General features: G+C 43.3%; 1 protein-coding gene and 1 long non-coding RNA gene across 8 annotated transcripts in view; one reads left to right on the plus strand and one right to left on the minus strand.

The window, feature by feature from the left end:
* The window catches only part of ALS2 (alsin Rho guanine nucleotide exchange factor ALS2), a 103,583-nt gene that overhangs the window by 33,508 nt on the left and 48,029 nt on the right, over positions 1–22,046 (minus strand). For 6 of the 7 annotated variants that reach the window (XM_038421678.2, XM_043505595.1, XM_038421679.2 and 3 more), the window contains 9 exons: positions 20,954–21,071; positions 20,042–20,199; positions 16,740–16,862; positions 15,269–15,445; positions 14,320–14,365; positions 10,558–10,619; positions 9,412–9,561; positions 9,025–9,121; positions 3,119–4,455 (listed from right to left, as the gene is read on the minus strand). In XM_038421678.2, the coding sequence (XP_038277606.1) occupies positions 4,417–4,455; positions 9,025–9,121; positions 9,412–9,561; positions 10,558–10,619; positions 14,320–14,365; positions 15,269–15,445; positions 16,740–16,862; positions 20,042–20,199; positions 20,954–21,071 (970 nt within the window). In that variant the 3' untranslated portion in view covers positions 3,119–4,416. Of the gene's footprint in view, positions 1–3,118; positions 4,456–9,024; positions 9,122–9,411; positions 9,562–10,557; positions 10,620–14,319; positions 14,366–15,268; positions 15,446–16,739; positions 16,863–20,041; positions 20,200–20,953; positions 21,072–22,046 lie in introns of those variants that run through there. The other variant, XM_043505598.1, reaches the window with a different exon arrangement.
* On the plus strand, positions 16,827–19,039 carry LOC122458179. The gene is made up of 2 exons (XR_006278084.1): positions 16,827–17,426; positions 18,951–19,039. It is a non-coding gene; the product is annotated as an uncharacterized LOC122458179 (long non-coding RNA).

Below are 22,046 nucleotides of genomic sequence, written 5' to 3' on the forward strand. Positions count from 1 at the left end.
ACTTGCCCCTCAGTAACTAATTGTTCAGATACGGAAAGAAGACATGAATTGCCCTCCTACTAAGGTATGCTGCCATCACAATCATGCATTTGGTAAAAACCCAGGAAACAGAATACCGACCAAAAGGGAGCATGGTGTACTGATAGTGCCAGTCCACCACAACAAACTGGAGAAATCTCCTGTTGCTCAGAATTGCTACGTGGAAATAAATGTCCTGAAAGCCCAGGGCATAGGTGCAGACTTCTGCTCCCGCTGGTGGGAGCTGGACTCCCCTCTGCCTCTGCCCCTGGCCACACCCTTGTCCTGTCCCCATTCCAACCCCTTCCCCAAAGTCCCTGCCCCAACTTGGACTCCTTCCCCAAATCCCTGCCCTGGCCCTGTCTCTTCCCTGCCTCCTCCCCTGAGCACACCACGTTCCCACTTCTCCCCCTCCCTCCCAGCATGCCGGTAGCAAGCAGGAAGCGCTGGGAGGTAGGCAGAGGAGCGGGGATGCGGCATGCTCAGGGGAAGGAGGAGGAGGTGGGGAGCCGGGGGGAGGAGCTTGGCTGCCAGTGGGTGCAGAGCACCCACTAATTTTTCCCCTTGGGTGCTCCAGCCCCGGAGCACCTACAGAGTCAGTGCCCATGGCCAGGACAGCAAAATAGTTACTGTGATATAACATAGGGAGTATAGTTGCCAGGGTAACCATTGGGAATCTCACATATCAGATGTATTTGCTGACAGAGGTGGAAGACCCACCTTCAATGCTCCTTCCTGGGATGGAGTGTAGAAGAACTACAGGGCCTCCAGGAGGAGGCCTCAAAGGGCCAGGCACACCCCGTCACAGGGAAAGGTACCGCTTTACTGCATGTTTTGCCATGGGAGGCAATGAAGCAGAAACACTCTAGATGGCCTTTGCAGGATCCAAGAGATCCTCATTTATCAGGAGGGCTACTCTCTCTCTGGAGCGATTGACTGGACAATATGCAACAGCTTATGCATATTTTCCTGCAGAAAATTCAGCCTGAATGCCTATGGTGGTGGCAATATGTCTAAGGAGGTACCGATATGCCTTAAAGTCCTCAGGCATCGAGGGCAAGCCCAGCACAATAAAAGTCATCCAGAGAGGATGAAGAAGTGGTTTGCTGCGTCAATGATGGGTCCTGTTCTTGAACCCCAGTATCCATTTGGGATAACCCTGGAAGCCCAGAGGGAACGGGCTCAGCAGTTGCTTGTAACTGATCTGAGAAAGGAAACCCCCAATGGGACTGGTGATCTCACTGCGGAGTGGATCTAAGAATGGGACCTCAAAGATCTGGGAACTTCCAAGGAGGCTCCTGGGCAAACAGATAAGGTATTGGTGGCCAGTAGGCACCAGGCCAAACAGCTCTTCTCCTGACTGAGGGAACAATGCCATTCTCAGTACCAATGGTGATCCGAGGATAGTCTCTAGTGCTTATCAGGGCAACAAAGGGGAATACGACCCTAACCTGGATCTCAAGGAGTCTGAGAATCTCTGGGACAATGGGGGAACCAGCCCTGATGGGGCAAGCAAACAATTGGACTCAGCCAGACTGCAACACAGGGGCGGCATTAATGCCAATGAGGGAATATAGAATCGGCATTGGCAGAACCAAGTGAGATACACTCCCATCCAGTATTAGGAGGCAGTACTGGCACAGAGGCCAAGGGCAGTACCAAACTTGATAACGGGATCAGCTGCTATAGCAATGACAGAGCCGAAGGGCACACCAGCATTGAAGGAGCCTTTGGTGTTTGACACAGCATCAGCCTCAATTACAATCTGGGACCAGGGCAGTGAGAGCTGTGGTGCTGACAAACCCAATAGCTCTGCAATGCATCCAGAAAGTTCCAAGGGCACAAGAGAGGATGAAGCAGTAGAAGCTCTAACACTGGAAAATTTTCCAGTGACTGGGCTTGGTGTGCGCATACACTTGCATTAGAATGGACATGTGCAAGCACTCGAAAAAGAAAACTCCTGAACTAGTGGATAGTCAGACACAGCAGGTCAGATGCCGCTCAATATGCCACCAGCATCAAAACAGTAGGCACTGGTGCAGATGTGATCAGTACTGGACTCGGACACCCCGTCGCCAAAACTGGTGTTTACAGTATGGCCTCTCCCTGATCTTAGTGTTGTACTAGAGAGCAGTTAGACAGACCTACTCCATCCCACATGCCAGAAGAAGTATGGTGCCAGTCAGTATTCCTTTTAGATGATGAGGAAGCGTCTCCCCAAGCCGTGGAGTTGTTCCAATTAGTCTTATGGGACCTCTTCCTCATTGCACCAGTGGGGGGGGAGAATAACTCCTCTTCCTCTTAGGGGGAACACCAGAGTCCGAAAGTGGAGCGGCATCACTTCCAGCTCTAAAGATTACCACTGATCCGACAAGGATCTCAGTGCTGAAGCGGGTCTCAAGCGGGCCTGCTCCAGAAGGTGCTGCTTCAACCATGAAAGTCTCTCGCTCAAGTCCTCTTTTTGAATGATTTACAGACAGAGCACCACTCCTTAACGTATTCCTCACCAACGCACAACAAGCACCTTGCATGGGAATAGAGTACAATGCCTGAATCCTGGTGAGGGCACCACACAGAGCAGCCACCTACTCTAACACATGAGGTGAAAACACCCCACAGATCTTGGACTCTAGCTGCCAGGAGAGAGGCTAGGTCCACAGGGTGCGAGAATCATCCCTACGGGTACTGCTCAGCAAAATTCTCCAGCTTTGGTGCTATGGGCATGCGCACAACCATATGGAACACACAGCTGAATCTACTCAAAGAAGAAATGGTTGTAAGGTACTCTAAAAAAAAAAAAGCCAAAACAAAAAATCCATACACTGCAGTCTTCCATTCCAAAAGCTCCTGTCCCTTAAGAGGTTTTTTAAATTCAGTAGGAAACATGTTACTTAGATCAAAAATAGTTATTTTAATTATTAACAAATATTTTCTCTAAGTACATCTTTGATATCATTTGTATTAAAAAGACACCTTTTAAAAAAGATATTAGAAGAACTATCTCTGAGCATTAGGTGTTATATTAAATGAGATTTTTAAATACTCTTGCTACACCTTTTAATTTTCTTTTCTCCAACCATCCACAAAAACAGTCTCAAAAGACAAATACTCTTTACTTTATTATGAAAAGTGCTACGTTACAGTCATTGCTCCCAACAGCATTTCAATCAACAGTTTTGTTTCGGTTTTTTAAAGGGTCAACACACAAGCCATGATTCTGATTTCAAAAACCGATTTAGCCTTTGCTATGCTAATTCAAGATAAGTCATGAGAACATTTCATATATCTCCCACTTTTCTGTCAGACATGGTAAAGAACAGCACCCATTGTATCCAAATGTTCATTGGCATTATTTGTATAAATCAATATAAATGTAAGCTACAAGAGAACATGCACACACATAAAAACCAAACACTGAGATTAAGTTTTTGTTTTACAATACCTTTGATAATGTAATAGTGAGTTTTCCCTTGCCAAGTAACTACAACATAATGGAGTGAGTCAAAAATCTCAATCCAAATCTAGTGTCACTTAGTTTAAAACATGTTCTCATTCTCCTGCAGCATGGACTTCACAAGAAAACTGTTCCAAAAACAGCCTGCACATTGTTCATCCTTGGGCCTTAGAATGCAAGGCTAGGAACAATGAAACTAATAGCTCTGCAAAAAAACTTTAAAAGTACCAAATTCAGCAATTAAATTCAAGCCTGCTAGTGCTTTTTGTTTATGAAATTAATTAAATAAAAAGGATATGTTCTTACCACTACAGATGTAAAGGAGCCCATGTCAATTTGATGATTTCCATAACAGCAACTAAGGGCTGCTTTCAGCAATCCTGCTACAAATGATTCAATCAGAACCCTTCCAGACAGATATTCTGTAAACTGCCTATTATAAATACTAACATAGCTACTTTTCTTTTTTCCCTTTTCCAGAAACAAACATAGTTAGCAGCTTAATTCAGGAAGACACAGAGTGGTTCTATGATGCAATGTAATCCTTTCAAAGGAATCTGTGGTCAGTGCAGGTAGATTCAGGAAAACCAGAAACCCATTGTCTAAGAAGCCGTATGCCCAGACTACTCTTTGCATATGAACTCCAAGTTGATATCATGCCTTTTAAAAACACTGCTAATTTGGGAAGAACAAACAATCCCTCCTTTAGACCAGCAAATAGTCTCTCTTCTTGGAAACTGTTGGACAGGCCAAGTTTAAGTATTACTTTTCTGCTTCTGTCATTTCCTCTAGATGGCCTCAGTACTTGTTTTTTTTCCAATCTTTATACGAGTTCAGAAGCAATACCCACATATATCTGTTGTAAGTGCCATTCTAAGGAAGAACACTGATGTTGCTGAAGCTCCACTCAGTAGATACTCATCTACTTTCGTTGCAGAGGCGATCTAGGTGAGCTTTTCATGTTGAATCTGGTAGTAACAAGCCTGAATTGAAACAAAATTCAGTTTAATTTAAAAATACTACTTTCCATGATTCCCCCCCCCTCCAGTTAACCTACAAAATGTGCTACATATATAGGTTTAATTCCCCCCCCCCGCAAGAAGTCCAGGAAGTTAGACTTTCTGCGATCAGTTGTGCAGTGACAACATTCACCGTGCGGCAATCTTGTGAAATGTCATGAAGTATCGGGGGAAGGTCTGAGCTTTTAAGTTCAAATTGTGTTTAACTCCTCATGGAGTGGGAGGATGGTTTGGGACTCCGGATACTCAGACATTACAATGAAACGTCCTAGGAGTAGCTAGAAAAAAAGCCCTAGCTTAGGCAGCCATTCAGTTCTTAAAAAACTGTTTCATATATAGTTTAGGTGGGTAGCAACTGGAAACTTTGGGAAAATACTCATATCAATGGCAAAAAAAAAAAAAAAAAAAAAAAAACCAAAAAACCACAACCCAATTACCTACCTTTTTGTCACGCTTATTCTTCGAGATGTGTTACTCCATGTCCATTCCATTCTAGGTGTGCACATGCCCACGTGCATGGTTTTTGGAGATTTTTGCCTTAGTGGTATCTGTAGGGTCGGCTGTGGCGCCCCCTGAGTGCTGTGCTCATATGGCGGTATATCAGGCACTGCCGGCCCTACACCCTCTCAGTTGCTTCTTGCCGGCAACTTCGATAGAGGGGCAGTAGGGCGGGTAATGGAATGGACATGAGCAACATTTTGAAGAACAAGATACGAAAAGGTAGGTAACCGGTTTTTCTTCAAGTACTTGCTCATATCAATTCCATTCTAAGTGACTTACAAGCAGTGTCCATGGAGGTGGGCTCAGAGTTCACGGTCATGTAGCTTTCAAAACTGCTCAAACCCAGTGTTGTCTCGAGCTTGCTGAGTGCATGGACGCGAACATCTGGAGAGATGTCCAGGTAGTGGCTCTACAGATCTGTGATTAGAACCTGTGCCAGGAAGGCTGTTGGTGACCCCTTTTCCCTAATCAAGTAAGCCATCATGAGTGCCGGCAGAGGCACATTTGCCAGCTCATAGCAGTAAGCGGATGTAGGCAGTGATCCAGGATGAAATCCTTTGAGTAGACACTGCGCGACGTCTCATTCTGTCTGCCACTGTCACAAACAGTTGCATCGACTTACGGAACAGCCTTTTCCTGTCTACATAGAAGGCCAATGTCCTCCTAACATCCACCGCGTGCAGCCTGCACTCATCATCTGATGTATGAGGCTTTGGAAAGAAGACAGGTAAGTATATGTCCTGGCCAGTAAGAAACTGGGAAACAACCTTGGGTAGAAACAACAGGTGTGGTCACAGCTGGACCTTATCTGAAGAATATCATACAGGGCAGTTCTGAAGTAAGCAGCCTGATCTTGGACACCTTGAGGGCCAACGTTACTGGAACCAGCAACAAAACCTTCCAGGAGAGAAGCAGGAGACAACAGGAAGCCAGGGACTTGAGGAGGGGACCCATGAGTCTCGACAGCAGGACATTCAGATCCCAGAGAGGAACGGGATCCTAGTCATGCAGGTAGAGATGCTCCAGACCTTTCAAAAAACGGGTCGTCATATCATGAGTGAAGACTGACCTGCCTTGGAACCGAGGGTGGAAGGCCGCAATAGTGGCTGGGTGGACCCTGATCGATGACAAGAACAAACCTTGAAGTTTGAAGTGCAGAAAGTAATCTACGACCTCCTGCAGTGAGGCCTGCGAAGCCCGGATATGGCATTCCGAGGTCCAGCACATGAACCTTTTCCATTTGGCCAAGTAAGCCACTCTGGTGGAGGGTTTCCTGCTACCCACCAAGACCTGCTGAACATGGGCCGAGCATTCCCATTTGTCTGCGTTTAGCCATGCTGTCAAGTGTAGTGCTGCCATGTTCAGGTGCAGAAAGCTGCCATGGTTCTGGGACAGTAGATCTCGCCAGAGGAGCAGCTGCAGCGGGGTGGCTACTAAAAGGTTCGGCAGCATATCAAACCAGTGCTGGCGAGGCCACACGGGGGCTATTAGTATAACCTTCACCCTGTCCTGCTTGATCTTGGCCGGAAGGCATATATTAGAACCCCTGACCACAGTATGAGAAACCCATCTGACAGGGAGCCCCTGTCCATCCCTCAGATTGAACAGAAGACATGGCATTTCCTGTTCTGCCTGGATGCGAACAGGTCCACCCAGCGAGTCCCCCACCTTTGGAAGATTATATTGATCCCCTCTGGATGGAGTGACAACTCGAAGTGAGACAAGAAGATCCTGCTGAGGTGATCTGCTAATATGTTCCTGGTCCTGGGCAGGTGCGTGGCTACCAGATGAACGGCATGCGGCACATAGAAGTCACAAAAGGCAGAGAGCTTCTTGGCAAAGGGCTGATGACCTAGCTCTGCCCTGCCTGTTGATGTAATACATTGCGGTAGTATTATCTGTCAAGATCTGCTCTACCTTGCCCTTCAGGTGGGGTAAGAAAGCTTGGCAGGACAGGTGAGCCACTCTGAGCTCCCTGACATTGATATGGAGGGCCAGCTTGTCCCACAACCAATGGCCCTGGGTGCTGAGCTTGCCAGGTGGGCTCCCTAGCCCAGGTCTGAAGCAATGGAGACCAGGGTCAGCGACGGGGCCGCAAAGGGAACTCCCTCCAACATCAACTCGGGGTCCAGCCATGCTACCAAGGTGGTGCCATAGAAGTCGACGCAGCCTCTTGTGCCCAATCATGCCGGTGTAGTCTCGGGCTAAACTGCCGTTCTGTGTTGGGGGGGGACTGGTAATGGGGCAACTGGTATCGCGACGGAGAGTGCTCCCATGGAGTGGATGACTTGAGATCTGTGCTTAGAGGAAGACCAGCAGGAGGGCTAACGGCGCCAGTGATACGGTGACTGGTGCCTCCCCCTAGGTGATCCGTGTCGAGATGGTGGGGACTGCAAACATGGTGCCGGTGATTGAGGGCAAGCCCCAGAGGATCTGGGCTGTGATGTTGGAGATCTGTGGCACAGAGACGGAGAGTGATGCCTTTGCTCAGGGGATCGGCGGCACTCAACTGCCCTCTGGGGGGTCTTGGTGGCTGGTTTGCCCTTGTAGGGAGCCTTTGCCGCTTCCTGCGGCACATGCGGGGCCAGCGGTGTGGGTGGAGGCATCTGCTCTCTTGGCGCCGGGGGAGCTTGGGAAGGCATCAATGTCACAAGTTTGGGTTCCCAACCCGTCCAAGGAGTCGATGGTGAATCCTTTAAGGGGCTAAGGGACCCGACTGGGAAGGCACATCCACGTGACTCCAGAGTGGCTAGCGACCCAAACTGGGTCCTTTGCCCGATGCCCCCTGGCCTTTCTTGCCTGGTCCTGGGTAGCCATGCTTCTTCTGGGTTTTTTTGGGCACCGGTGACGGGGAGCAGTGCCGGGTGAAGCCCAGTGACTGTGGTGCACTGCGCATTGAGGCCGAGGTACCAGGGGTTGAATCTGGCCGGGATGGCTCGGAAGCCGGTCAGACAAGAGCCTTCAAATGAATATCATGCTCTTCCTGGGTCCTGGGTTCAAAGTTTTTGCAGCCATGACACTTGTCCTTCACATGTGATTCCCCCAAGCACTTGAGGCAGCTGCTGTGGGGGTCACTTACAGGCATAGGCCTGTTAAAGTCCACACAGGGCTTAAACCTGGGGACCAGGGCATGCCCCGCCTGGGACGAAGTCCCCGATTAGACTAACTTCTAACTACACTTAACAAATACTTAACACTAACTACTATAAACAGCTATTTACAAGGCCTTAAGGCTCGAAGTCAGAAGAGGAGAAGCCGTGAGCCCTTGCTACATAAGGAAAGGCGCTCCAACTAACCACAATGGGCGGTAAGAAAGAACAGAGGTGTAGGGCCAGTGGCACCTCATATACACCGATGTATATGAGGTGCGGCACTCCAGGGGGTGCCCAGCTGACCCTATGGATACAGCTAAGGCAAAAATCTCGGATGACCGCACACGTGGACACGTGCACACCTAGAATGGAATCGACATGAGCAACACATCTCTAAGAACCAGACAGATTGTGTTGTTACTAATTTAACAAAAAAAGATTTTTTTGATATTTCACCTAGAATTTTAACGGCAGTGTTCACCTCCCCTCTGCTGCACCAGGACATAAAAACAATCCCACTTCCAACTTCCATACCTGGAACCCTTGCACACGAGAACAGAACATCAGTTGTTACTATACACTAGAGAGCGCAGTAATCACAGGAGCCGCATATTCAAATCTCTTTATACCAGGAATATGATTTTTCTGCTGATAGAGAGATCAGAACCAGCCCACTAAGTTTAAGTCTGAGCAACATGAAGTGATTTTGTACATGTACATGCCATTTTATTAATAGCCAGCATTAACAGGGCTTTGTTACCTTGAAATTTTATCTGGGGATGGTGTTAGAAGTGGTTGAAAGAATTTGTTGCTAACTTTCATTGACATTTAAATTGGCTTAGTTGTGGCCATTGCCGTAGGAAGGAGTACAAAGATTATTAGCTGCCAGAGAAAGGACAATAGGAATTTTAGACAGTTGATGTGTACACTTCATACTCACCTTCAGAGTAGTGAACATGATGCCTTGTTCCCCATGCTGGAGATACGGATCCATCAGGTCCTCAATCAAGTGCACCTCAGACCCCAAATTCCTTATCCTGTCACATGAGGAAAAGTCACTATTATATTTTGTTCTAGCCTTTTATACTTTAAGAATCTTTTTTTAAATGGGCAAAATGTTTTTTCCAGCCTTTTTCTCAGAAATGGCTGAACTGTTTTAGCAACCCTAACTAGTTCAGCTAACAGCTCTACCTGCACTAACAGACTACCCTTAAGACCCTCCAGCTGTACTGAATACAGTTCTGTTTCAACTTTAATAAACATTCCCATTCAGGAAACAATTTTAGTTGGTCTGTGGGTTCTCTCACAATACTTTAAAACCGCTCACCTGGCTCGTAGCACCACATAGAGAAAAACAGGAAATAAGTCATCCATTGACCACAAGAAGTCTTCCTGAAGAGTGTCAAGCACTCTCTGAGAGATCTCCTCAAAAGTCTGCTGGATCACCTTCAGTTTGTCAGATGGGGTAAAGGTTGTACTATTGGTAAAGGAAACCATCAGGATTACAATGAATAGTTGCAAATCGACTTAACTAAATAAAAAAAGACAGTTTGTTCATTTGTGTTTTTTCTTTCTTTTCTAGAAAGACGGAACCCTTCAAAACAGCCACTGATCATATTTGCATCACAGCCATCAAAAGCTGCCCATTTCTAAGAATATACCAGCTGCACAGCATACTGAATTGCAAGTGAACCAGATCGAGATATTACTGAACATAAAATAATGTTATTTAAAGCTATTTTAAATCAATGCTTCCTGTTTGAAAAGACTGAGAGGCAGTAATGAAGAAAGTCATTTTTAAAACAAGACAACCAGCAATTGAGATGTCTTTTTTCAGCCCGTTGGCTGTGAAAACTCTCCATAAATACGCCATTTTGTCCTGACTGCTTTAAAAAAAATAAAAAAAGCACATGCACAATTGATTAAGTATCTTTTCCCTTTTGTTTTTGTCAAGGTAGCTTACAAAGACCTGCCTAAAAGATACCAAGTGCCCCCACACAAAAGGGCTCACCCACCTCCTCACTTTGAAGAGTGAACGTTTTTGGCAGAAAGACTGAAAAGTCTTTCAAGGCTTCTTGTTACAATGTGAATGGCAACAACATCCTGAGGCAAACTGAAGATCACAAACTAAATTAAGGCTTTGCTTACACTACCCATCTTTTAGCGACAGCTATACCATTTCAGCTGTGCTGCTAAAAGGCACGCAGTGTAGCTGCTGATTGTTGGCAGAAGAGAGCTCTCCCGCCGACAAAAAAACTTCCACCCCCAACAAGCGGCAGCAGCTTTGTTGGCAGAAGAATGCTCCTGCCCACAAAGCACTGTTCACAACAGCACTTTTTGTCTGTAAAACTGTTGTTGTTCGGGGGATGTTGGGGTTTTTTTGCCCATGAAGTTCCAGTGTAGACAAAGCCTTAGGCTGAGGCAGTATTCTGAGCAGGAGAAGCAAGTCAGAGGGATAAAGTGAAAGGATTACCTGATCTGTTGTAAACATTCAACTGCTGAGGCAAAGCAGACATCTTTTGTGTTTGGTATCACCTAGGTAATCAGGAGAAGATCAGAATCTTTCTAGTAAATACCTCTGACAGCTCACAAGAAAGCGAACATGGCTATTGCAAAGTTAGCTATGCAATTGTATTAAAAATATAACAGGAGTACTTGTGGCACCTTAGAGACTAACAAATTTATTATAACAAGCTTTCTGGGCTACAGCACACTTAATAGGATGCATTGAATGGAACATATTAAGAAGATATATATATGTACACACATACAGAAAAGGTGGAATTTGTCATACAAACTGTAAGAAACTAAATTAATTAAGATGAGCTATTATCTGCAGGAGAAAAAAAAAAACTTTTGTAATGATACTCAAGATGGCCCATTTAGACAGTTGACAAGAAGGTGTGAGGATACTTAACATGTGGAAATAGATTCAACATGTGTAATGACCCAGCACTCTCAGTCTCTATTCAAACCCAAGTTAATGGTATCTAGTTTGCATATTAATTCAAGCTCAGTAGTTTCTCTTTGGAGACTGTTTTTACATCTTTTCTGTTGCAAAATTGCCACCCTTAAATCTTTTACTGAGCAGCCAGAGAGGTTGAAGTGTTCTCCTACCAGTTTTTGAATGTTATGATTCCTGATGTCAGATTTGTGTCCATTTACTCTTTTGCGTACCCAATCAGATTCTTAAAAAACAGAATTTTATTAGAAGAACAAAAAACAGAACAACTCTGTAAGATTAGAATGGAAGACAATATCACAGGCAGTCAGATTCAAAACATAGAGAATCCCTCTAGGCGAAACCTTAAGTTACAAAAAGACACAAAAACAGGCATACACATTCCCTCCAGCACAGTGAATGTCACAAGCCAAAAATCTAACGCATTTTCTAGCTAGATTACTTACTAACTCTATAGGAGTTGGATTGCTTGCTTTCTTGATCTGTTCCCGGCAGAGGAAACTACAATCCGTCGGTCATCTTCCAGAAAACACCATACTGACCACTATGGATGTAGAAGCCCTCTGCACCAACATTCCACACAAAGATGGACTACAAGCTGTCAGGAACAGTATCTCCGTTAATGTCACGGAAAACCTGGTGGCTGACCTTTGTGACTTTGTCCTCAACCATAACCATTTCACATTTGGGGACAATATACACCTTCAAGTCAGCGGCACTGCTATGGGTACCCGCATGGCCCCACAGTATGCCAACATTTTTATGGCTGACTTAGAACAACGCTTCCTCAGCTCTCGTCCCCTAATGCCCCTACTCTACTTGCGCTACACTGATGACATCCTCATCATCTGGACCCATGGAAGAGAAGCCCTTGAGGAATTCCACCATGATTTCAACAATTTCCATCCCACCATCAACCTCAGCCTAGACCAATCCACACAAGCGGTCCATTTCCTGGATACTACTGTGCTAATAAGCGATGGTCACAAACACCACCCTGTACCGGAAACCTACTGACCGCTATACTTCCATGCCTCCAGCTTCCATCCAGGACACACCACATTATCCATTGTCTACAGCCAAGCTCTACGACACAACCGCATTTGCTCCAATCCCTCAGACAGAGACAAAAACATCTACAAGATCTTTATCAAGCGTTCTTACAACTACAATACCTACCTGCTGAAGTGAAAAAAACAGATTGAAAGAGCCAGAAGAGTACCCAGAAGTCACCTACTATAAGACAGGCCCAACAAAGAAAACAACAGAATGCCACTAGCTGTCACCTTCTGCCCCCAACTAAAACTTCTCCAGCACAAAGATTTACAACCTATCCTGAAAAATGATCCCTCACTCTCACAGATCTTGGGAGACAGATCAGTCCTCGCTTACAGACAGCCTCCCAACCTGAAGCAAAATACTCACAAGCAACCACACACCACCCAACCAAAACACTAACCCAGGAACCTATCTTTGCAACAAAGCCCAATGCCAACTCTGTCCACATATTTATTCAAGTGACACCAAAGGACCTAATCACATTAGCCACACCATCAGGGGGCTCGTTCACCTGCACAACTACCAATGTGATATGTGCCAGCAATGCCCCTCTGACATGTACGTTGGCCAAACCGGACAGTCTCTAAGCAAAAGAATAAATGGACACAAATCTGACATCAGAATCATAACATTCAAAAACCGGTAGGAGAACACTTCAACCTCTCTGGCCACTCAGTAAAAGACTTAAGGGTGGCAATTCTGCAACAGAAAAGCTTCAACAACAGACTCCAACGAAAAACTGCTGAGCTTGAATTAATATGCAAACTAGATACCATTAACTTGGGTTTGAATAGAGACTGGGAGTGGCTGGGTCATTACACATATTGAATCTATTTCCACTTGTTAAGTATCCTCACACTTTCTTGTCAACTGTCTAAATGGGCCATCTTGATTATCACTACATAAAAAGTTTTTCTTCTCCTGATAATAGCTCATCTTAATTAGCCTCTTACAGTTTGTATGGCAACTTCCACCTTCTCTGTGTGTATCTATATCTATACATATATTTTCTTACTATATGTTCCATTCAGTGCATCTGATGAAGTGGGCTGTAGCCCATGAAAGCTTATGCTCTAATAAATTTGTTAGTCTCTAAGGTGCCACAAGTACTCCTGGCTTTTTTGTGGATACAAGCTAATAGGGCTGCTACTCTGAAACCTGCATTAAATATGAGTGAGAAAAATGCAGTAAAATAAAAGTATATTTTTATAAAATGATATGGGGGCTCATAAAAGATGCTGGATTGACTTATGAAACTGAAGTCCTCTGTCAACAAAACTGTTACCTGTCTGGGCAATGTTTATGTAGGTTTCTTCATACTGCCCTACCAACAGATTTCAACTCTGATCTGGAAGGGCCACGTCCAAAGGCAGAGAAATTCAGTCTTCTTTTTTTATTCAGTCTTTCACCTCACTCCTCATACCACCAACCAGGTGATTAGAGTGAATTATATTGAAAATTTCTGAGATGGTGATACTTGTCTAAAACGAATTGGAAGGAGACCACCAAAATAGTCTCACATAATAGCAACCATCTGATGGAAAAGAAATTTGGTCTCTACTGACCTGTGCTGACTGAAGTAATGACCTAAAACTGAAAGGCTCTGCATCTCCATGGAAAATTGAATTTGAAGTTTTTGATTAAGTCTTCCATATTTTTTTCCTCCACAGCATAAATCTAGCCATATACTTAAACAAAATATTTAGGTTAACTAGTAAGAGACGTCTGATTGTTAAACCACCATTAGTAGAAAACAAACTGGCTACTGAAAAGTGGCTATTGTTCCTAACTGTATAATCTGTTCCTTTATCATCCTTATTAATAATGCCTTTTTTGGTGATGATCTACAATAAAAGTGGTATTACTCAATTTTTTTAAAAAAGTCTTTATCAAATGCAAATTACAGCTTATCCCTGGTAAGAGATATTTCTAACCTCATCCTCTTTCACAATTGTGGACCAAACAAAACAGATGCAGGCTTCTTTTAAAATATTACAAGCTCTCAAAACTATGCATCCTATAATATATGAAATAAGGAAATTCTGAATAGAGCTGCACTTCTGAAGTGACAACTGCTTACAGTAAGGAAGTCTAATGTAGCTTTAAAATACATACAAAAGATGTAAGCACAAAGGAAAAATAAGAGCATAATAAATGCATTTGCCAAGCGTGTGAGCTCACATATTCCTCTGTTCCATTAAAAAGTGGATATACCTTTTTACTTTCTCCAAGGATGGACACAGTCACTGGCCAAAATTTGCTGTAAGAAACCACATGTATTCAATTAACAGAATGAGGAGTCGTTTTTAAAAAGTGATTTTAACTTATCTTTTGCTTGATGCACAGAAAGGGCTCAAGATTTTTCTAATTTCCTCCCTCCACCACAAGATTACCTACACTTAGCAGAAATAGTAGAAAATACTATAATTTGGAACACTGCTCTCGAGTTCTTAAAGAATTGCCATGCCGCTTAAGCAAATTTTATATAACTAAAAAGTTATCAGGCTACTTCTTTTCCTATGACCAAGTACCAAATTAGTTTAAAATGAGCATGTGTGTGATCAGCCCCCTCACATATTACTTACTGCAAAGATACAGTTACATATAGATGTTCTGATAATAAAAGAAAAGGAAATATAGAACAGCCCATGACAGATTCATAGCGCATAGCACAGCACTTCTCAAACCGTGGCTCATTTAGCACACAACTGGGGCTCAGCTGTGTGCTAATGGCCGTCAAGCCACATGGGATCTGGGTTCCCGACTGCCTAGCCAGGTTGGAGTCGCCGGCCCCACATGATGAGGGTCCGGGGCTGCCGCTCAGCTCCCCAGAGTCAGGGTCCAGGGTTGGGGTTGGTCTCAGGACTGCCGGATGGCCCTGTGTAGTCAAGGTCCAGGCTGCTGCCCAGCTCCACAGCTGGGTCCAGGGTCAGGGTTGCCACCTAGCCCTCCACCCAGGGCTCCACTTCTGGCCCCACTCTGTGGAGGTGTCTCTGGGTGGGAGGCACTGGATATAGGGGTCTGTGGGGCCCACAATGATAAATAGGTCGAGAACCACTGGCACAGGAAGTTTTTTGGTACAGTGCCTTCACTTGGCCATGGTTTTCCAAATATCACGTTTTTGTTTTAGTATTAAAGCCATTACTTTTAACAGCATACTCACATCTGAACTCCAAGAAAGCTCAGAAGAGCTGTATCTGACTGTTTGTTTAGACGAAGAACACATTCCCAGTAAATATCTTCTTCGCGTTCATTGTCTAAGGCATATAACATAAACAAAGGAGGGTAGAGTCGTGGTAACAACACAGGAAGCAGCAGCTCAGAACTGGTTACCACATAACTGAAAAAAGCAGAAATGAAAAAAAAAAAAAAAAAGGGGGGGGGGGGAGAGAAACCAAGACACACATTTATAGAAAATGAATTGAACCTAACAATTAGAACATATACATAGCCATTTCAGGGTATGTTCAGTAGGGGAGGAGGATAAGGAGAGGGTGCAGGTTAAGGAATTAACACTTGTGCTAAAGTTACACTTATGAGTAAGATCCTTTATTTAACAACAAAGTCCAGGTACAATGCTGTAACACCAAATAGGTACCAAATAGACTTTCCTACATGAGGCCATAAGAACAGCCACACTGGGTCAGATCAAAGGTCCATCTAGTCCAGTATCCCATCTGGCAGTGGCCAGTGCCAGATACTTCAGAGTGAATGAACAGAACAGGGCAATGCATCAAGTGATCCATCCTGTCACCCAGTCCCAGCTTCTGGCAGTCAGGGGTTTAGGGACACCTAGAGCATGGGGTTATGATCCTGACCATCTTGGCTAAAAGCCACTGATGGACCTATAGCCATGAATTTATCTGATTCTTTTGACCTCAGTTATACTTTTGGCCTCCACATCATCCCCTGGCAAATCAGTTGCATGGGTTGACTGTACGTTGTGTGAAGAAATACTTCCTTATGTTTGTTTTAAACCTGCCACTTATTGATTTCATAGGGTGCCCCTGGATTCTGTGTTATGTGAAGAGATAAATTACACTTCCTTATTCACTTTCTCTACACCATTCATGACTTTATAGACCTCCATCATATTCCCCACCCCTGGTCGTCTCTTCCAAGCTAAGCAGTACCAGTGTTTTTAATCTCTCCTCATACGGAAGTGGTTCCATACCCCTAATTATTTTTGTTGCCTCTCTCTGTACCTTTCCCAGTTCTAATGCATCTTTTTTGAGATGGGGTGATCAGAACTCCATGCAGTTCCTGCAATTCTAATTCAAAACTTGAATGTAAAATTTGAACCATAATGTAACACTCCTCTCCAAGCCATTCAAGTATGGTATTTGCATTTAGTCTCTACTTTAGGCCACTCAGAATTAAATATTTTTTGTGAATTCACATGGATGTTTGCTTATGACAATCTGTCCTCAGAGCCAAAAACTATTTTTCCGCCCTCCTTACTAGATATACTTTCCAAGGGAAAAAAGATTTAACATGGGTACAAATCTATGGTCCCAGTTCAGGACAGCACTTAAGCACATACTTAAATGCTTTCCTAAGAAGGGATTGCTTTATGAATTGGGTACTAATTTATGAACTGACTAGTTTATTGGAATGATTTTTCCCCTACACACCCTGGTTCAGGAGATTCTGATCTGGAGTCCATTTTCCCACTACAGAAGGATTTCCTTCTCTTTGTCTCAGTCACCAAGAGTGGAATTGTGCTGCCCTCTTCAGGAAGATCAGGAAACAAGAACCTCAAAAATAAAATACATAATTGCATCACTTGATTTATTAGAAGAGTCCATAAATAGCTAATATATTCATACTTCTAAGGGAAAGCAGGGGAATTTATTTATTTGAGAGACATTTTTCTAACACAAGTTGCACACGGCGATTTCTCCTGGGTGAGTCTAGCAGCAAAGCCATATCCAATTACTTAAGCTTATGACACAAACAGAAACAGCTTGATACACATTAATTAGGTTATTTTTCCCTCAGCTCCTTTTTCATTTGGTTCCTCTCTTAATTAGCTAACTATTCAGGCAAGATAATGTCTTTTTTTAAGATATGACAATCTCATTAAGCTACATCTGGGATCAGTAATTTTTAGAAACTACTGACATCATACAACCTCACAAGAGTGCTCAAGAACAGTCAGATTCCTGGAAAATTTGGAGACACAGAAAACAAGTACGGAATTATGCGATATAGCACAGAAAATGAATTAGGGTATACTGTGAATTGAAAGAGAATTGTTTTCCTAATTTAAGATTTTCATCCCACATATCCTAATTTTATAGCTCATCCTCTCCTTACTAGTTAATAATCGCAAAAAGAAAAGGAGTACTTGTGGCACCTTAGAGACTAACAAATTTATTTGAGCATAAGCTTTTGTGAGCTACAGCTCACTTCATTGGATGCATTCAGTGGAAAATACAGTGGGGAGATTTACATGCACAGAGATCACACACACTGTAAGGAGAGTGATCACTTAAGATGAACTATTACCAGCGGGGGGCGGGGGGGGAAGAGGAGGGGAAGGAAGTGATATCACTTTTGTAGTGATAATCAAGGTGGGACATTTCCAGCAGTTGACAAGAACCTCTGAGGAACAGTGGGAGGTGGGGGGGAGGGGGAATAACATGGGGAAATAGTTTTACTTTGTGTAATGACCCATCCACTCCCAGTCTCTATTCAAGCCTAAGTTAATTGTATCCAGTTCGCAAATTAATTCCAATTCAGCAGTCTCTCACTGCAGTCTGTTTTTGGAGGTTTTTTTTGTTGAAGAAGAACAGCCACTCTTAGGTCTGTAATCGAGTGACCAGAGAGACTGAAGTGTTCTCCAACTGGTTTTTGAATGTTATAATTTTTGACATCCGATTTGTGTCCATTTATTCTTTTACGTAGAGACTGTCCAGTTTGACCAATGTACATGGCAGAGGGGCATTGCTGGCTCATGATGGTATATATCACATTGGTAGATGCGCAGGTGAACGAGCCTCTGATAGTGTGGCTGATGTGATTAGGCCCTATGATGGTGTCCCCTGAATAGATAAGTGGACACAGTTGGCAAAGGGCTTTGTTGCAAGGATAGGTTCCTGGTTAGTGGTTCTGTTGTGTGGTTGCTGATGAGTATTTGCTTCAGGTTGGGGGGCTGTCTGTAAGCAAGGACTGGCATGTCTCCCAAGATCTGAGAGAGTGATGGGTCACCCTTCAGGATAGGTTGTAGATCCTTGATGATGCGTTAGAGAAGTTTTAACTGGGGGCTGAAGGTGATGGCTAGTGGCGTTCTGTTATTTTCTTTGTTGGGCCTGTCCTGTAGTAGGTGACTTCTGGGTACTCTTCTGGCTCTGTCAATCTGTTTCTTCACTTCAGCAGGTGGGTATCGTAGTTGTAAGAATGCTTGATAGGAGAACTTGTAGGTGTTTTGTCTCTGTCTGAGGGGTTGGAGCAAATGCCGTTGTATCGTAGAGCTTGGCTGTAGACAATGGATCATGTGGTGTGATCTGGGTGAAAGCTGGAGGCATGTAGGTAGGAATAGCGGTCAGTAGGTTTCCGGTATAGGGTGGTGTTTATGTGACCATCGCTTATTAGCACCATAGTGTCCAGGAAGTGGATCTCTTGTGTGGACTGGTCCAGGCTGAGGTTGATAACACCCACTGTTTCATGTTCTCTGTGTATATAAATCTCCCCACTGTATTTTCCACTGAATGCATCTGATGAAGTGAGCTGTAGCTCACGAAAGCTTATGCTCTAATAAATTTGTTAGTCTCTAAGGTGCCACAAGTACTCCTTTTCTTTTTGCGAATACAGACTAACACGGCTGCTACTCTGAAACCTAGTTAATAATAGAAATTGTCATCAACTACCGACCTGGATAGAGTAGCACACTGTCAGAAGGTTTGCAGAGTGCAACTACTGTTTGGCTTGGGGGTGGGGAGAAAAAACAAACCCCACCTTAAAATGTGTTTGAAAATCCTACAGTTTTCTTATTCATAGTTACAGATTTCTTATTTAAAATACATGATCTTAAAAAAATACATGATCTTACACTGGGGTTCACAGTATGCGTTCACATGTGTAACCATAAGGTTTAGTTAAAAGTCTCAGTGTATGTTGGTGTAATGTTTTCCTAGTCAAAATTAAACTAAAACATGCAGTTTTGCACAAACCTTAACTATATTAATATCTACATCTACACCAAAAATGCAGATTTCCATGGTAGAATAAATCGCTTGGAAAATAACTTACTGTACTATAACTATAGCAGCTGGCAAGAATCTAAGCACAGCTTTTCACTTTAGTGTGAATGGAGATTACTATCAAGAATTCTTATGGAATACACTCTATGAACCCTGTGCTAGGTGTCTGAGCTTGGTTTATATACTGCTCTAATACCATCCCCTCAAACTTCTCCTGTAAACACTGGTTTGGAATCAGACATCAGGGCTGGTCTACATGTTGCACTAGTCCACACTAGAGGGCGTAAATTCTAGTGTGTGCTAACGTGTTGCATACTAACTGGGCTGACATGCGCTACAAAACTGCACTACTGTAGCACTCTTTGAAACAGGCCAGTTAGTGCACAACATGCTAGTTTGCACTAGAATTTACGCTTCTCTAGTGCTGACTAATGCACTATGTAGACAAGCCCTTAAAGCCCAGCTAGAAACAACCACATTGAAGAATGCCTTCCACTGTGGACAGAGCCTTAATGGGTTCCAGTGTGGACAGAGCTTTCAGGGGGAAAGGGTTTTCTGTCCAGATTCATCAAGTCAGCTAAGCACAGAATCCTATCATGACTCTTTTCAAATTTAAGAGGAATGGGGGAATGCTGGCACACAGAGCCAAATTAATACTAACCAGATTAGGAGAATGAAATGTTTTTAAGTACATCCAGAAGCAATCTGACTTAAAACGTGATGCTTCTTACCTGATCAACTGGAAAATGCGTTTGAGGTAGGATTTAATTTCTCTTACTGCCTCCTGTAGTAACCGCCGATTGGCTCCCACTCCAACGTAGGTCATTCTGTACACAGCTACTAATGTCTCTACAAGCCTCCCCAGAGGGTGGAGAGGGGTGTCACAGGCCTGTGTGGAGAGGTATTAATCAGAGTCACCAGCTATGCAGCAGTAAAAGAGACAGATCTAAGAGACAGAAACGTTATCCCTTATGAATAAAAAACTTTAGTACAAGAGACGCAAGCAGGAGTCTCAGTTCAACTACTCAAGGTTCAATAATTTAACCTTTTAAAAAAGTTACACATGCATATCAACTACATACTACACATATAAACTAACTTCAGAAATAGTCAAAACTTGATTTTGACTGTAAAGTTTACGCTTAGCTGAAAAGTCTAGCAAACTCCTCTACTAGGCAAGAATTCACACTACAGCCGCCTCAGGTAATTCAGCAAATCATCTATGCAGTTATACAGAAAACCCACAAAATATTTCAGTAACCTCGCAAGCACTTCAAAATTCCACAGAATGCTCTATTGGGACCCAAACACTTTTTAAGGTGATGAAACATAAGAAGCAAGGAACAGACTCCACGAGCAGATTGGTATTACCAGAGAAGTGACCATGAGGGCTCAAGCTTTAGAGAAAGCAGTACCCATATATTTTTCTTAATAATTGGTTGGTTAGGTGAATTTGGCAATTACTTGAGAGAGCAAGAACTGAACTAGGACCTTAAAATGTGCAGGTTCAGAAAGTAACCAACACTGTACACTGATACTGACTGAAATCAGCTGGATAATTTAAGTGGCAATGAACAAGTTACGACACCTGAAATCATGCTTTATAGACAACAGCCAGCAATATTAGATGATGCTCACGATACCTTTATTAAATATTTCTTGATATTTTCATATTTCTCTAGTGTGAAAGCACCAACATGTTGTGGAATGAACTCTAAACTCTCCAGTGTCTGAGTGTGTGAACGACTCAATAGTTCTGGGCTGTAGAGATATAAGGACAGAGAAATTGTATGGATTATACATGAAATATGCACAGTACATGTGCATATATTTAATCAGATTTTACAGTCTAAACATATATAATTTTAAAAAAAATTTGTCATACGTCTTAAAGTGAGGTGGGAAGATAAATGGTGTATTAAGAAACATTTCCCTTCTATTAACGTTGACACTGTTGTTCACACTGAACTTTCTTGCTCCTTCTGCATCTATACCTGCAAATGTGCCTATCACCACTTCAACAATATTGCCTCAATTTCATCTCCGCTGAAGTCCTCATCCATACTTTTAATCTCTTCTCAACTCTGCTACTGCAATTTACTTCTCTGTGGCCTTCCAAAAATCTCACCTCTACAGAATCCAGAATGTGCAGAATGCTGCTGCCCACTTTGTCATGTCTATGAAACAACAGGACCTCACTATATCTCTTTGGTAGAAAAATCCATGGAGTTGAACACTGATTTCAGTATCATGTTCAAAATGGCTACTTGTTCAAAAAACCCTGCATAGATTTGCTCCAGCTGTCTCATGGATCTCTCCCACCTTCATCTAATGCCAACTTCCTCTTTTCCTTTGCACAATTGACACACTTGGTACAAGAGGCTTCCCTAAAGCTCTTTACAGCCTCTCTGTACCTATTTTCTGTATTAGTGATTTCCAAATTTCAAATCTTCTCCCTAGCTTCTACATCAGCGTCTCTTCTCCTCAGCTTTTATTTCTTATTTGAACTTTTCAAATACATTAATCATTCTGAGAAGTATAAAAGTTGGATTATGTTCTGTACTAACTAAATCCTCTATTACAGAGTTTTTACTTCACTGCCAAGTATCAGGGGGTAGCTGTGTTAGTTATCCACAAAACAAGGAGTCCAGTGGCACCTTAAAGACTAAAACAGATTTATTTGGGCATAAGCTTTCATGGGTAAAATACCACTTCTTCAGATGCAACTGTACTGTA

Source organism: Dermochelys coriacea, chromosome 11 (assembly GCF_009764565.3).
Source record: "Dermochelys coriacea isolate rDerCor1 chromosome 11, rDerCor1.pri.v4, whole genome shotgun sequence".
Taxonomy (NCBI): Eukaryota; Metazoa; Chordata; order Testudines; family Dermochelyidae; genus Dermochelys; species Dermochelys coriacea.